At 35.9% G+C, this 18,069-nt stretch overlaps 1 protein-coding gene across 1 annotated transcript in view; it reads right to left on the bottom strand.

Moving 5' to 3' along the window:
- The window catches only part of nfxl1 (nuclear transcription factor, X-box binding-like 1), a 138,622-nt gene that overhangs the window by 111,843 nt on the left and 8,710 nt on the right, over positions 1 to 18,069 (bottom strand). Inside the window, exons 3-8 of the mRNA XM_028801911.2 lie at positions 11,988 to 12,164; positions 11,689 to 11,798; positions 7,747 to 7,877; positions 4,391 to 4,569; positions 4,143 to 4,304; positions 598 to 698 (exon numbers count right to left, since the gene is read on the bottom strand). Coding sequence (XP_028657744.2) covers positions 598 to 698; positions 4,143 to 4,304; positions 4,391 to 4,569; positions 7,747 to 7,877; positions 11,689 to 11,798; positions 11,988 to 12,164 — 860 coding nt within the window. The remainder of the gene's footprint in view (positions 1 to 597; positions 699 to 4,142; positions 4,305 to 4,390; positions 4,570 to 7,746; positions 7,878 to 11,688; positions 11,799 to 11,987; positions 12,165 to 18,069) is intronic.

The raw sequence follows: 18,069 nt of genomic DNA, 5'->3' as shown, positions 1-18,069 counted from the left end.
AAGCCCCTTTTCTGTGTCCAAAGATAGTGGAACTTGATTATTAGGCACCTGTCTCACTGGATCACATGTTCTGGAACCTTATTGGAATAATATTTTTGCTTTTTTGTCAGACATTTTTAGATTCACAATAACCTCTAACAGCTCTGTTTTCTGGTAACAGTGAATGAGAATTCACTGCTTAATGAATGACACATTTAGATAGCTTACACTACATCGATGGCAAAATGTTTCATCGTGCTCAAATGGAAGAATACCAACCTACCAACTAGCATGGGAAAAGCATAAGATATTAAAATTACAAAATCAAATCAAATGCAGTTTACAAGGATATGTCCAAATGTTATTGGAAATTTGTTATTTAATAATGGTGTCCTTAAACAACTAAGCATGCTGAACCTTAGAACACCTCAACCTAACCTTTGATTATCTGTTACTAAATCTTCCCAATTTTTTTTTTCTATGTAAACAGGTATTGGAGGGCAAGTCAGATTTAATTTAAAGATAAAACAAATAAAAAAACTCAGTCTCTTTTAGTTGAAATCAACACTTAAAATGCAAAACAAAATTAATAAAGTAACTTTACACAAAATAACATACCCTGTCACACTGCCACACAGGGCTTGCACAAAGTCTTTCAGACACACTTGCTCCACAAAGGCATTTCTGCTTGCTCACTCTTGGACAAAGTGGACATTCACCTTAAAAAGAATATAAATAATTTACAGTTAACTATAAGCAAAAATTTGGTGTAATTACTATAACTATCCTTATCCATTAGATCTTTCCAAAGTGCTCAAAAAATACTAAACTTAGGGGAAACACTCCAAACAATAACAATACAGTAATCCCTCGCTATATCGCGCTTCGCCTTTCGTGGCTTCACTCCATCGCGGATTTTATATGTAAGCATATTTAAATATATATCACGGATTTTTCGCTGCTTCGCGGGTTTCTGCGGACAATGGGTCTTTTAATTTCTGGTACATGCTTCCTCAGTTGGTTTGCCCAGTTGATTTCATACAAGGGACGCTATTGGCAGATGGCTGAGAAGCTACCCAGCTTACTTATCTCTTTCTCTTGCGCTGACTTTCTCTGATCCTGACGTAGGGGGATTGAGCAGGGGGGCTGTTCGCACACCTAGACGATACGGACGCTCGTCTAAAAATGCTGAAAGATTATCTTCACGTTGCTATCTTTTGTGCAGCTGCTTCCTGAAACGACATGCTGCACGGTGCTTCGCATACTTAAAAGCTCGAAGGGCACGCACTGATTTGTGCTTGAAAAACAAACTCTGTCTCTCTCTATCTCTCTCTCTTTGTCTGCTCCTGACGGAGGGGGTGTGAGCTGCCGCCTTCAACAGCTTTGTGCCGCGGTGCTTCGCATACTTAAGCCAAACAGCCCTATTGATTTGTTTGCTTTTCTCTCTATCTCTGTGACAGTCACTGCTCCTGACACGCACTCCTTTGAAGAGGAAGATATGTTTGCATTCTTTTAATTGTGAGACGGAACTGTCATCTCTGTCTTGTCATGGAGCACAGTTTAAACTTTTGAAAAAGAGACAAATGTTTGTTTGCAGTGTTTGAATAACGTTCCTGTCTCTCTACAACCTCCTGTGTTTCTGCGCAAATCTGTGACCCAAGCATGACAATATAAAAATAACCATATAAACATATGGTTTCTACTTCGCGGATTTTCTTATTTTGCGGGTGGCTCTGGAACGCAACCCCCGCGATGGAGGAGGGATTACTGTATTCACAAATAATTTCTTTGAGGACAAATAGAGTACTATCTGATAGATAGATAGATAGATAGTCTATTTGTATGCAGTTTTTTAAAATATACAAAGTTTTAAAAACCACACAGCATGAAAGTAGACACTCCAAAGTACACACTGGCAAACAGACCATGTTCATAAAGTTGAACTATGAGACCCTTTTGATTATAATGAAGAGATCATTGTAGCATGGCACTGCCAGATCTAAACATTAGCGTGGTGAACTGCTCACATACGTGACTTTAGCTGCAGGTGGAAGTCCCATTTTACTCAGGTGCCAAGCAGAGTTGTGTTGCGGTGCAGTAGTCTATTAGCCAGCGAAAGCACAAAGAAGAAGCCATCTGTTGTTATGGTTCTGCCTTTATCCAGAAACAGCTCCATAAGCTTTATAACCACAGACTGGGAAATTATTTGCCCTGGGTTGTAATTCAAAACACAGTTCTCAAAAAAACTTTCCCAGATCTCCGAAATTGCAGCAAATCTGTCATTATTCACATGTTCTGCAAGGGTGTCTTTGTTGTCAAAGTGCAAATGCCACATGGTAGTCTGATAGCGGTCATGGGACATCGTATCTTTGATTGCCAGTATAACAAATAGTTCTGAGCAGGCATCAACCACAGCACCAAATGTGGTCATCTCTGATCTTGTGAAAAGAATGGAGATAAATGCCATCAACTCAAGAGAGGGAGAGGCAAGTTCATTGTACCACGTGAAAGTCACTGACAGAATAAAACTGAATAATAAAAAAAACACTAACTTTTACAAATAGCCAAAATTTACGCCGGGTGTTACAGATTCAAATCAAATGTATGTTTTTATTATATTATACTAATAATAATAGCAGCTCACTACTCAAAACACATAGTGGCTGGCCCTGAACCCGGAACCTTTTGGTCATAAGGCAGCAGTCCCTATGTCTGCACAACCCAAGAATACATATCAGCCTTGAGCTTGGGTTTTTAACTCATTGACATCAACATGTAAACTTTTTTTTCTTTGGTTATATTCTTGAACAAAAGGACACGTTTATTTGATATTTGGATTAAAGTCCTCATATACTGTATTATACACTTTACATCATTATTAGTATAACATGGAAAAAGTTTCTGTTTCAAGTATGTGTTTAGCATTTCATGTCATTCTACACTTACACAGAACACACATGAAATGTATGTATTCCAAATAACGATATATTGTTTACCCTATACAACTCCAGGCACCTCAAACCATGATAAAGAAACTTGAGCTGGGAGAAGTTTGCGACGGACTTCAGCTCCATTGGGGGTGGGGGGTTGGGTATGGGGTGGCTAGAGATGGGATAGCAGGCTGCTTGTGCTGATCGATACATTTCCAAAACAAAAAACACTGATGGAGAGGTGCAAAGGAATTTAAGCTGGCCAAGGAATACGAGTTTTTTTTTCGTAGGCTTCACGGATTCTAGTATTAATGTACAGTATGTGTACCACTGCATACCATGAGCATGAACTACATTAGCAACTCTTATTTATAACAACAACATGTCAGTTCGTAAATCCAAGGGGGACCACAAACCTCCCTCCCTATGCTTCAATAAAAAGAGTGGATATCAGAGCGCCTTCAGACCATGGAGAGAATACCCCATTCCAGCATTAATCAGCATGCACAACAAGGAGCACTAGTGGTTCTTTCTCCCTTCAGGCACTGGATAAAGTAAATATTACTGGAAGACCTCTGTAATATTAACCATGTCAAAATTACTGACATGATGTTGATTTGCACAGGCCTAGTTTAACCTGGGGTTATTTTTTACTTATTTTTTTTTTAATAGAAGGCAAAAGTCTCTGTAATCTTTACTGAGACATGAATGTGCAGTCCATAAAAACATACCAACATGTGCAATTCAGAAGGGACTAAAATTACATCGGTCCTCCAGTTCTAATTACTTTACCCACCTCCTGGTGCAAAATTATTCCTATCCGAACAGGGCTTTACTTGCCTAACCCATTATTTTAAACATTTACAGTAAATGCTATTCAGGGCCAAAAAAAAAAACCTGGTGTACCTTGTTACCAGGTATAACACTTCTGTTTAAAACTGCTTTATTTTAGCATTTTTGCTTTTTTATCAGGTTCATTACTTTATAAAAGGTCTATTATTGCAATCTCAGCTACTGGAGTTATTGTTACTGCTGCTACTGAATGACCCCGACTAGAATACTGAAGGAGCAAAGGCTGGGAGAGAGGTGAAGCAGAACAACAGGTGCTGCTTTTCAGGGTCCTCCCTTCTACTATCCCAGGATTAATATGGGACTGAGACAGTTTTACAGATGCAAGAACATCTTAATAACATTACAATTTTCCAAACAAAAAAAAAAAAGTACAAAACAAACCGGCATGGCAAGGCCTGTCACATTTATGCTGCCCACAAAGAAGCATGTTCCCACATGTCTTCTGACAAGACCAGGCTTTTGAGCTGCATCGTCTTGGAATAGGTTTGGCTCTTTTACAGAAGCATGTCACAGTGACCATCTTTGGGCATGGCGGACACGGACCTGTCAATAAAATAAAGGTAAACGAGTTAAAAAACTAAAAGGCAGACTTGCTTTATAAAATAGCTTTTACAACAGTTGTATTATACCTGGATGGCAAAGCAGCAAACAGCTATGTCCACAAGACGGCCTAAAATTCTTTTCACACACCTGACCACAGGAGTGCGGCACGAGCCAAGGGTCTAATGGCGGGTCTTCCACTTTTCCACAGTAGCAGGTGTATCGTGTAGGAGTCTCAAAGTTCATATACTCATGCCTACATTTTGGACTGAAACAAAAAAAGTAGGAAACCAAATGAACCTGCACAAAATAACCTGAGAATAAGGTGAATTTACAGTACAATTTTAAAGTATTAGAAATAATAAAGAAAAAGGTAACATTACACAAATTTTAAGTGAATTGTTCAAAGTGATCTCTTTTTAGCACTTAGTAACTTTCATAGTAGAATCGTTATTTAACATTAAAAAGAAGAAGCAGATTCATGCAAACATTTCATTGCCATGTTCAATAACCTTTGCCTGTATAGCTACACTAAAATTCTAATAAGTTCAAAAGCTTGATTTTTGATCAGTTCATCACTTTCTTTGTAAAATTAAGATAGATTTATTACGTAAAGCAGCAATAAATATTTTAGCATACAATAACAATTTACAGAATGTGACACTTTACAATATTAATAATTCATAACTTACACTAATAATATGTATGCATATTTTTCCAAACGGGATAGAATAGTTTAAACATTTATTAAAGCAGAGGTTCACTCCTTAGTAAACTAAATTATACTACAGTGTACTAGCTTCTTAGGTTGCAAACACAGCATGTTTTTAACAAATATAGCACATTGTACATTGACAGATGAAACAGATCTAAATATGAAAAAGAAAATGATGCAACTGTGATCAGAGTCACATAGTGGGGTAAAAATACACATTATACTGTACTAATAAAAGGTTTGGTGTTTGACTGGAAGTTACCTTTGACCTACATAACTTTTTTTACAGTGGATGTTTATTACAAGACTTCACATCCATCAGAGGATAAAGGAAAGCTTTGCAGCTAAATCCAACACCAGGAAGCCGTAATGAGCTATCATTGATATAAAACATGTCCATATGATGATTGATTTACTGGCATCCTGTCATAAGTGTTTATTTTGTAAATAAACATAATAAAATAATATCAAAGAACTACAGTTTAATTTTTAGGAAATTAAAAAAATATTTGTCAAAAGTGATGAATACATTGTACCTTTTGAAATTTGAGAATGTGTATCTGTATACATTACTGTAAAGATGTGATGCTGGATCTATATTAATATGATGCAAACGTTTTCTCAAAGATTTAACTGCTAATTACCTTATATACTCGCGGATAAGTCGGGAGTTGATTTTAACGTATAATTACTGGTATTTTATAATGTCGGTCATATAAATCGAATGCAGAAAACTCACGCTACTGGTCCAAGAGACTATGATATGCTAACGCCCACCTGAGAGAGTAACCACGGAGAACACTGCCTTTTTCTTTTTCCTATGTATTGTGCCTACATGACCACATGGTAATACCAGAACTATTCTGAAGCGACGTTTGCACTGTATTGTGTTTATTGTATCTCACACCCTCATACACCTTTATCGTAAGAACATCCCTTATCTACGGTGGAGCGTTCGATCAGAAGAAAATATGAAGCTGGTTTTAAGTTAAACATTGTTGAAGTAGTGAAAGAAACTGGTAACTGTGTTGCTGCAAAAAACTTTGATGCGCATGAGAAACTGATGCAAGATTTGAGAAGGCAAGAAGATGAGAAAAAAATAAATAAATAAAATTAAGCGTTGCATTGTTGCATTTTTGAACAGGCACAAGTCAGAGTTTGATTTTATGATTGATTTTTCGCGTTTCAAGACCCAACTTATACATGAGTATATATGGTAAAAGGATAGTAATTCTAAAATTTCTGTTCCTAACTTACATTAAGATCACTCACAATTAAAGGGGAGGAAGTGGTGCAGAGCTACAAGTACCTGGGGTTTCACATAAACAACAAATTGGATGGGTCTGATAATAGTGGCGCTGTACAAGAAGGGCCAGAGCAGACTGTGCTTACTAAGTAGACTTAGGTCTTTTGATGTGTGTAGCAAGCTGCTGGAAATATTCGACCAGTCAGTAGATCAGAGTGGTGTTCTGTGCTATGGTCTCCAGGGGGAGCAATCTTAGCACAATTCCTGAACAAACTTATCATGAAAATCTAATCCATCACAGGGCAAACCCTGGAAACACTGGAAGCTGTTTGGAAAAGAGGATGATGGCAAAATTGGATACCATCATGAAAAATCCCCTTAACCCCATCCAGGAGGCAATCTCTTGGGGCACATTTAGGCACAGGCTCATTCAACCACGGTGTGCTAAGAACTGCCTCTGGAGGTCTTTTCTACCCACTGTTATCAGGCAATTCAATGCTTCCACCCAATGTACTTGTTAAGTTGATTTTTATTTATTTATTTAAAATTGTCTGGATGTGTTATTTGTCTTATGAGTCTATATTCTTGTTTGTATGTTTCTGCTGCTGTATGCACTTGAATTTTCCCATTGGATTAATACAGTTTATCTAACCTAATCTACACATGCAATGTATAAAGATAATATTCAAGCTCTGGATGGATGAAATCCAACTTTGTAGATGTAAAACGATAAAGGTCACTGCAGATCTGTTTTATTTTCATTCTCATTTCATATTTGGATTAGCATAACTTTAAAACGTGACGATTAATTGGTCTTTTTAGTATCCTAAAGTGCCTCAATGGTCCTCAATAGCACCTGTAATAAGCTATCAAATCATAATATCTTCCTCTTTTAATGCCTTGGCTTGTAAATTTTCTTCTGCATAATACAGTTACAGTCAAGTTATTTTATGTAAAAATCAGGTGAAACATGTTAACATTAAAAACACGCCAAACTGTTTTAAAGAGTCACTTTCTTTGCAACTATAAAAATATTCTTTATAATTTGATGAATCCAAAAAATACATACAAATCTACAACACAGAACACTGTAAAATACAGAAGATGGAGCTAAGTGTCTACCTGGCCTAGTGTAAGGGGCTTACTTTCTTCAGAATCTGAAATCAGTAAGATTTTTTTCAATCTAGGGTACCTATATACTATTCTGTCACATGAAAAAAGTAGTTTATTAATTATATCAGTCTTATGAACCTAAAAGAAAAAAGGCCTACAGATGTGAAAGATTTTGTTTATGTTTTCTTAGTAATAGTACAGATACCCTTAAATGAGAACGACAAAAGGTAGGGAATAGGTGGAGAATAAAATATACAGTAGGTTAATTGACTGATAGCATTAAAAAGCATCAGAACAATCCTTACCTGGTCTACTCTGAACTGTACTATTCTAAATTTCCTACTAGTAGCAGTAGTAATGTAAGTGCCTACCAAGCCCAAGGATGCTCCTTTTTACCAAAGTCATCATCAGTAACTGAAGATACAAGAAAAACACAATCCTTTGCCCATTTCTGGATACAAGGCAAATGAAATATACAGTAACATCCCTTGCAGCTCCACATCTGTAAAATAAATAACTTCAAATTAAATTAAAATGGTACCACACCAACAGAAAGAAACAAAACACTTTTAGATAGATAGATAGATAGATAGATAGATAGATAGATAGATAGATAGATAGATAGATAGATAGATAGATAGATAGATAGATAGATAGATAGATAGATAGATAGATAGATAGATAGATAGATAGATAGATAGATAGATACTTTATTAATCCCAATGGGAAATTCACAATAATGCTTTCTAAGCTATATCACTACACCATATTTTAACTATGACGTTCCAAATTCAGTATACTTCATCAAGTAAAACACATCCTTTCATTCCTAAACCCAGTTAACCTAATTCAGGGTCGTAGGAGGCTGGAACCTATCATGGCAGCAGAACACACATTGGTAATAATTAACGCAGTACAGGATACCATTCCACACCAAGGCACACACAAGCAAACACACAAATTCTCACTGGGACAAACTTTGAATCACCATTTAACCAAACTTACCAGGGCTTTGGGAACATGGAAGCAAAACCCACACAGACAAGAGGAAAATGTGTAAAATCAACACTGATGATGACTGTATGTGATATTCAAACCAAGGACACAACATCCATGATGTAGATGCACTACCTTTAATTCTACAACTGAAGTAGCAGCATTAACAAGTTGAGTTTACCATTTGCAATCACTTGAAAATAAAACTTGAAACCTATTTCTAAGGTACAAGAAATCTTAAAGAACTTGCACCTTATTTGAGTAAAGGTAAGGTTTTTTTTTGCAGGCAAGCAGACCAAAGACTTGAAGAGAGACCTGAAACATTGTAAATGAAGAATATCACACGAACAGACTAAACTTTTGATCTAGAAAAGCAAGATGTGTGATTGTATCAACGTCAAAATAAGGAAGCTTGCAACTATTTAGTGCTTCTTTTTTATTGACACATATGTAAAATCATTAATTGGATCACTACAGATCTGAATTTCAGTTGCTGGCAATGAATTTGGGGTGTTTACAATGTATGAAATACTACTTACTATACTTGAGTTTGATGATTCAAGAAAATAACAAAAAAATTTCAAATAAATTAGGAAATGGAAATGGTCAGTCAGTCATTTCCAACCCACTGAGTCCTGAAACGTTCATTGGGGTCTGCTAGAACCTATCCCAGTTAGCATAAGCGCAAGGCAGAAACAAACCCTGGACAGGGCACCATTCCATTGCAGGGTAAACACACACACATATACATACATACACACACACACACAGAGCCACCCCAACCACACACTAGGGTTAATGTAGGATCGTCAGTTCACCTAACCTGCACGTCTTTAAAATGTGCAAGAAAACCAGAGCCCCCAGAGGGAACCCACGGAGACATGGAGAGAACATGCAAACACCACACATGGAGAAACCCAATGGAAATGGTAATTGTCTTTATTATATTACAAGTATTGGTGCAACTTTCATCCATTCTGTTTTAACAGATACATTGTTTGTCAATACTAATAATTTCATTTTAAAAATAGGCTAGTGCACAGTGCGTGATCTGAAGATTTTAGATTGTGATCGATCTTAAACATGTCCACAATCTAATTTTCAAGTGAATTGTACAGATAGTGATCTTTACAAAGGGCTGCTCTGAAACCCCATAAAGTGGATCAATTGATTTGTAAACAGAAAATCATTACATCTAATATAAACAGAATGTCAACATAATCTTTCATGCTTAAAATATGTAACTAAAGTGCTTGGAGTTTAGTTAGCTAGTTTATTAGCATAGTGAAGTTGTTTGTACCTGTATTTAAAATGAAAGATACTGGACATTTGATCCTTCACCTGTTTCTACCTCACCATCTACCTTTCTACCTCTAATTTTAGCTGTTTGTTACTCTGTTTTGTTTTATTATGTTAATTGTGTTGCTTAGAATGATTGTGAAACAGTGTTCTTACACTTATAATGTTACATTAAAATACATTTTAAAAAAATCTGTTTTATGGTTATGTGGCTGTTGATCCCAAATTGAAACAAACTATAAAACATTTTTTAATGTTGTGTGAAATTGCCAGAATTTTAAAAGCGCACTTTTAAAAGTGCATGTTTATATTTGTTATATTTATGTTATCTGTTAGCTGCTGATTACAATTTTTTAAAGAGTGTTCATGTTTGAAAGTGTCAGAATTTGAAAATTGCCCTTGTTTACATTTTATTATTTCTAGAATTATTTTCGTATGTAATTTATTCACAACTGAAATCAACTTTGTTTGATATTTAAAATAAAGTGTAACTTAGGTCTTAATGAGTCCGAGTCCAGATATTCTCTTAAATGTATGCCACATTGAAAAGATAGATCTCAATTCAGATCGTGGATCGTGATTTTGTATTAAAAGGATCGTGATATGATTTTTTGGAAAGATCGCCCACCTCTAGTGAACAGGTTTTCAGGACTTGAATCTGTTCTACATATCTGTATGATGATGCTGTGGATATGGCTGCATTATACACACTTCCAGATGCGGTAACACAAATGTTTCAGAATAAATACTTGACTTCAACAAGCACCTGAGGAATTTGTTTACAGTTATGATAAAAGAAGAAAACTTTATTCAGGGAAAGAATAGGTATATGCCATAAGTCAAGCTCATCATGTACCTGTTGACACAAGGTGTGCTAAAGGATTGCAGTAACCACCTTATTTTCTTCCAACAACTTGATGTACCCCCTGTACCATTTTGTTTCAAATAGCCATACACACTACTCCTTCCTCAATGCAAAGTTGATAGTCTATACAAAACTATAGCAATGTGCTTTCAGATAGGAACTGGTCGTCGGTGGCTAACTAATTGTTCGACAAACAGTCCTATGCAACTGCACAGCATTTTAAGTGTTAATCGTGACATTCTAAAATGTAGTTAGAAGCTTTTGGTAAGATGTTTCTCAATTACAATGTACCAGATCTTTCTGAAGCAAGAACCTCTCTATACATTTGGACAATAGTGAATTACACAGGGCAGTTTCTTCTTGGGAGTATCAAATGAGCAATTCCTTCAACTTGGTATTATCATTTTTGAATGTTATTAAATGTGGTGGTTAGGCAAGACATAAGAATTATTGGAAACAGACCAATATCAAATCAGTTGTATATGTATTTATCCTGTCCATTTAGTTTTTTCACCCTTATCAATAGAATATAGAAAAGTCACAAAACGTATATAATTTACAGTAAACATGAAATCTAGTAAGGAAACACTTCAAACAACCTTTTATTTTTTCAGATAAAGCAAAAATTAACATCCTTACATGAACCATTTAATGTAATGATGCCAACTGCTAAATCAGTCTAATGGAAACTAGTTGCCCAGACCAGAATTCCCCAACAGTTCTTCAACACATTTTCATATTATTGCTTAACAATTCCTCATTCCATTAATTGGCAACCTACTAAGTGATGCCATACAGAGAAAAGTTTTTTTACATTCATTTTGACCATGCAGATCTTGAGAATGAGGAATATCCCATTGTAGCTACTCTTAATTCAAATGTTTTACTATTTCTAACTTCTGTCGGCATTATTTTCCTGTATTTCTATATTTTACACAATGGCATTTACAAAACAACCAAACACATATTCACTGATGCATGAGTACAACAGGTGGAAAAAAGGGCCTTTTTAAAGAAAAGTATGAATGTTAGACACATACTATAAATATTGTTGTAAGAATAGAATTTTGGCAGCAACATTTCAACCTTTTGACATTTTCTGACTACTTCATTAATGATTCTCTACTGTGTCACAATACATGTTAAATCTTACCGCCTGATTCCTTTTTACAGAAGCTATGCATATCAAGCATGTAATGGCCCCAGACTGAAAAGCATCATTTAAGAACTGTCGAGTACGTTCAAGTTCTGTAAAATCACCACCTGCAAAAGAAAATCAAAAATGTTTCAGAAATAGCTATTATATTTAATAGCTAGCTACATTACGGTGATGTTTATCATAAGCAAACACAGTCATAGTGTAGTTTAATGCTATAAGCAAACACAGTACTACAAACCAAAGTATTGTAAAAAGAACTTAAACTGCTACTATCATTGTGTAGACAGTTATACCTGCTTGATCGGTGTATGTTGTAAAGGTAGAAACCAAAATCTTCCCATGTTTTCCGATATTTTCTTCCTCCCATTCATCTTCTGAAGAAGAGGAGAAGTTCTGATCTGCTGTGAGTTTTTGAGCTACTACCTGATTTGCTTTATGAATTTCTGAAAATCGGTTTTGAGACTCATGAACTAAAAGAAAGAGAACAAGCACACATTTAAAATTTGTTGTAAAAGAACACTTTTACAACTAACACATACTGTTTTAAAACATTTCTTTCATTATGAATGCAATTGGAAATGTGTTTTAAGTTGCAAAAATAAACATGCATTTTTAATAACTGGTTTCAATCTAAACTTGGGTAATGTCAGTTTGCACATTCTGCTAATGTCTGAGTGGGTTTTCCTCCTACATCCCAAATAAATGCATGCCAGGTTAAATGGTGTAACTAATTTGACTCACTATGGGTGGGTGGGTAAGTGGGTGTGTGTGTCCTGCAACAGACAATGCTAAGTTATCATCATGCACCATATTAAGGCTAACAAGATCTCTCCTATTTCATTTCTATTTTAGGCCTCAGGGATTATTCTTTAAAAATAGCACACAAAATTACATTTGAAGCTGTTTAAATTGACATTGCCTTTCTGCTAAAACAGTATGGAAACTCACACCTACTGGATGTAAAAATAAAATGAAAAAAATCAAATATTTACAGTTTCCAAAGATCTCCTTATGATAATTGAAATATCATTAAATTACAGCTTTTAAGGCTTAGGATAGACATGAACACCTGAAATGAAGACCTACAGAAAAGCTGTCTACGAGTTAGGGAAATCAATTTCCAAGGGTGGATAACCTACTTGAAACCTAAGAGGAAAAGAACAGGTTTTCCTTATTGTGCAATTCTTAAGCCACTATACCGCAGTCGAATGTGAAGAGGTTGGCAGCATACACCGATTACAACGCGTTGCCGCAACCACCACACAATGAACAAGCTGGATTGGGATCCGAGTGCAGCCATGCAACATGTGACACCTCAGCACCACAATGTGAAGCATGATGAAAAATAGAGCTGTATACTATTAGCCATGTAAATTTTGTTTGCTACTAAACAGCACACTGTATAGAAGAGGAGCTGTTCTGTAGAGTGGAACCATATCACAGGTGTTATCACTGATGTTTCACAGATCTAGAACCCTATGTTTGATTCTTTGTATACACTCCACACAGGTAACAATCGGTAACTTTTTCCCAACACAAGTGTGGGGTTTTCTCCAAAACTGCTAAATACATGCAGATAAAGTGAATTGCTGATTACAAATTAGTATGAATAGAAGAATGAATTGGTGGGTGTGAGTGGGTTTAAAATGATAGCTTACTGTCTGGTTCCTCAGTTATATCTGATCCTAAGTGCTCCAGTCACTCAAAAAAAAAAAATCAGGATCAACAGCAGCATTCAGAAAACAAACTACAGGAAACCATGTTTCATGTTTTAGGGTTGAAAGGTTGCTGCAGAGTAAGTTGGGCAATAAATTGAAGAATACGGCCGGACTCCTTGTAAAATAGAAAAACCTTATAAAAATATCTGTATATGGATTAATACTCAAAAACATTTCTATCTTGAAAATGGACATACTCAGCAAGATTTAAAGGCATTTGTTTTCACATCTCGACCATTGCCCAGTGAACACCATTTTAAATCATAATAACAGACAGAATACATTTTTTTAATTAATAGAAAATATCTAAATATACTTTACAACAGTGGTCCCCAACCTTTTTGACAGCAAGGACCAGTTTATTAGATGCAAATTTTTCCACGGACTGGTCGTGGTGTGGGGGGGCAATTTTATACACAATTTACATAACATTTCTTTTATTATTAAGTTATTAAGCAGTTCGCATACATTTGCAACCTGAGATTTTTCTTCTTTTTTTGCATATAACAAAGACATATGCTTTGCATTTGCCATTCCAAAAGATTGCACATCACAAACATTAACACTGTTATCGTTTTTTTTCATGTCTGCCATTTCTATAGGAGGGTGACAATGAGTTAAATTCCAATGGATGTTTTTCAAATGTTGACAAGCAATAAGCAAAAGGTATCACTGAAAACCACAGAAAAGAAAAACAGCAAAAAAAAAAAAAAAACAGTACGAGGAAAGTTCGAAGAAAGAATTTTTTTTACAATGTTTCTGTCTGGGGATCGTTGTGCAAACGTGCACATCTGAGCTGCGACCACAGATTTAACTGCTCTGTGGATGATTCATTCAGGCATTTCAAGGTCACTTCGTTGTAATGAAAGCATCTGCTGAATGTACTTCGTAGTAACGCGATTTCTATAGACTCATGTCATATGGGGAAACTGTCAGGACCATAAAAATACTTTGTTGTAATACTCTCTCACCTCGGTCTCTCTCCTCTCTCTGCGCCGCTGCAAAGCCCCACCCACCAAGCATTCTGAAAAGTCTGAGTGAGTCTCCGTTGCCGGCAGTTCTCTCGCGGCCCGGCTGTCAGACGGCTGCGGCCCAGTAGTGGGTCGCGGACCAGTGGTTGGGGACCCCTGCTTTACAACATGTTGTAATCAGGACATTATAACAGTAAATTAAAAAATGTTTAAAAAAAAAAAGTGCCTTATCGATTCTTGCCCTCACTTACAAAGAACTTCATGATCTAGCCTCCTCACTAATTTAAAAAATCTCCTTAAAGATTATACAACGACTCACTCACTACGCTCTTCTGCTTCTGGTACTTATGTTGGCCCCTTCAGTCCACCTGTCTTTCAAGTGAGGTTGGGCTTTTAGTTACACTGATCCTTGGCTCTGGAACTCCCTCCCTCATTATATCCGGGCTCTTAATTCTCTTTCTTTATTTAAAAAAGCACCTTAACACTAGAATTACCAGAGCCTACGAAAAAACTCGTATATCCGGCCCACCGTAAATCGCTTCTTAAATCCGTTCACACCTCTCCGCCAGCATCCTTTGTCCTCTAAATGTGCTGATAAAAGACAAGCTGCCAGCAGCCGGCTATTCCATCCCCCCACCGACTTAGAACGTGAGCGAACTTTTCCCAGCTCACGCCTTGATTGTTTACCTGGGAGTGAAGTGGAGTTTTACAGTGGAAATGATAGATCGTTATTTGGAAGACACGCATGAAATGCGTGTTCCGTTTCTAAAGTAATCTGTGTAAACACATTGTTAAAACAGAGACTTTTTCATATTTTAGTAATAAATGTTACAAAATGTAGTAGGCATAAACTATAGAATATGTAAAGCCCGAGTTCCAAAGATCAAATAAACACTTTCACAAAAGCTTCAAGAATGATTCAACAGCTTCTGTGGCGTAGTGCGCTAAGATATGCCTCTTAGCACAGAGCAGCTTTTCCTTGCCTCACAGACCTGAGTTCGATTCCCCGCTGGGGATGAAGTGTTGCTTTTTTTTCTTTTCTTTTAAACCTCAAACGGACATAAAATTTATACATTGGTATGCACTGTCAGTTACTGAGATCGATCTTATGGGGGGAGGGGTGATGTTAGAGGCCTGAGCTTATTCAGTGCAGCAGGGACAACGCACATGTTGATCTTTTTTTCTTTCAGTACACGTGGCTTCCCTGTTTATTTATATATCTAGTGACTTCTCTGCCTGTCTGTCTCTCTATTACGCAGTGCTCTGTCTGTCTGTGTGTTATGGATCTTAAAAATAAGTTATAAGGACAGTTGTTCCTGTTAATTGCAGTCTCAATTGTTAAAAAAATATTTTAAAAGGAGCATCCCACATGAAAATATAACGATCTCAGTAACTGACAGTGCATACCAATGTATAAATTTTATGTCCGTTTGAGGTTTAAAAGAAAAGAAAAAAAGCAACACTTCATCCCCAGCGGGGAATCGAACTCAGGTCTGTGAGGCAAGGAAAAGTTGCTCTGCGCTAAGAGACAAATCTTAGCGCGCTACGCCACAGAAGCTGTTGAATCATTCTTGAAGCTTTTGTGAAAGTGTTTATTTGATCTTTGGAACTCGGGCTTTACATATTCTATAGTTTATGCCTACTACATTTTGTAACATTTATTACTAAAATATGAAAAAGTCTCTGTTTTAACAATGTGTTTACACAGATTACTTTAGAAACGGAACACGCATTTCATGCGTGTCTTCCAAATAACGATCTATCATTTCCACTGTAAAACTGCACTTCACTCCCAGGTAAACAATCAAGGCGTGAGCTGGGAAAAGTTCACTCACGTTCTAAGTCGGTGGGGGGATGGAATAGCCGGCTGCTGGCAGCTTGTCTTTTATCAGCACATTTAGAGGACAAAGGATGCTGGCGGAGAGGTGTGAACGGATTTAAGAAGCGATTTAAGGTGGGCCGGATATACGAGTTTTCTCGTAGGCTCTGGTAATTCTAGTGTTAAAACTCACCTTTTCAAAATTGCCTTCTCAGTACCATGGATTGTATTCTTTAAAATTGTTCTGATAACTTATTTTAGTATATTTTTAAATATGTGTTTTATTTATTTATTTAGTTGTACTGTTTTATGGTTTTATTTTGTAATGTGTCCTTGTGTGTCTATAACTGTAGTAATTTTTAGTTAAAAGTGTGATACAGTATAAATGTTTGGCCATACCTTCCGTCTATAACATGTGACTCATTATTGTTTTTCCTTCCCTTACATAAGCCACAGGGGGGTGTCTGTCTATTTTTTTTTCTAATTTTTATGCACCCTTTAATTTGTTCTATCTTCATTTCCTATTGCTATCCCATTGTTTAGCATCAATAGTTAACTTAACTTATGAAATGGCATAATCAACATTTCCTGCATTGCTACATTTACAGTTAACCCCCTCTCAATTATTAATGTACTGTATAAAAATACATAAAATATCCTATTTTGAAGTGAGACTAATTGCTTCACCTCATATTTATTATTGAGCAAGCTTTTTAAACACACATTGCTTTTTGTTTTTAAATAATGTTAATGATTTAGGCAGGTTTTAAAATTACATAATAGACTTTCTGAAACATTCAATAGTTTATCAATTTTTACTATACAATATAACCTTAAAATCTTTAAACTACCCTACTACTGTAATATGCCATTAGTGGACTGGAAATGCTAAGATTTTGACTTTTTTTATGTTTAAAGAAATTGATATCTCCTGCTTTCAGTAAGTGGAATGATTGAGTTAAAGTGACTTAAGTAAATATACCAATAAGATTCAAGCTAAAGTGCATTCCATTCTTCAGGGCTGCAAAATGTTTTTTCTAAAGACCATTATAATTTTAGCTATTTAATGTTAATAGTCATGCTTATTTAACCTGTTTAAATGTTAAAATAAAAATATTCAGGTGAAAACATCATACACCTTAAATACTGTATTTCTTTTCAATCACAGTTTTCTTAGGAAAACTAATACATAAAATTCACCAGCAATATTGGTACAATATGTCTGGCACTAATAACCCTCCAACTGTAGCACTGGAGACACAGATGCAGCAAAACAAAACAAAATTATCAACACAAAAAAGGGCTGCAACTTTAGGATTGCATTGTGAAAGACTGGTTTAATTCAAGGATATGTATTTCACAAATCAGCTTACATTAAAACTTGTTTTTAAAAAAATGTGACAAATATCATCCTCCATTGTTCACTAACAAGACTGCTTACACTCTTAATTTTTACCCCAGGTCTGCTAAAAAGTTTTTTTTTTTTTTTTTGATTTTGTGTTTTTTTGTTTATGCTTGCATGGAAAAAGTCAATAATAAGCAAATATTTAAAGATGATTATTATATTCTGATTTTTTAAAGATGTGTGCCAAGTAAAAATAACATGGAATGGAGTTTTTCAGATCAGATTTATACCACTGTGCTTGTTACTTATCTGCAATTAAATGCTTGAATCTGAATTGTCTGGAAATGCACACTCTATAATTGAACATCCCAAATGTCATCTTCTAAAGGCAGCTTCAAGTTGGCCAACATTACAGTATGGTGTAAGGTCTATCATTGTTTGTAGGCAAACAAACACAAAGCCACCTTGTTGGTTTGGCTGTGTGCAGTACTCTGTGACTGTTGAATGCCAAATTTTGTGAAG

Source organism: Erpetoichthys calabaricus, chromosome 5 (assembly GCF_900747795.2).
Source record: "Erpetoichthys calabaricus chromosome 5, fErpCal1.3, whole genome shotgun sequence".
Classification (NCBI taxonomy): Eukaryota; Metazoa; Chordata; class Cladistia; order Polypteriformes; family Polypteridae; genus Erpetoichthys; species Erpetoichthys calabaricus.
Note: the sequence above shows the minus strand (reverse complement) of the source record. Positions and strands in the feature narration are given on the sequence as shown.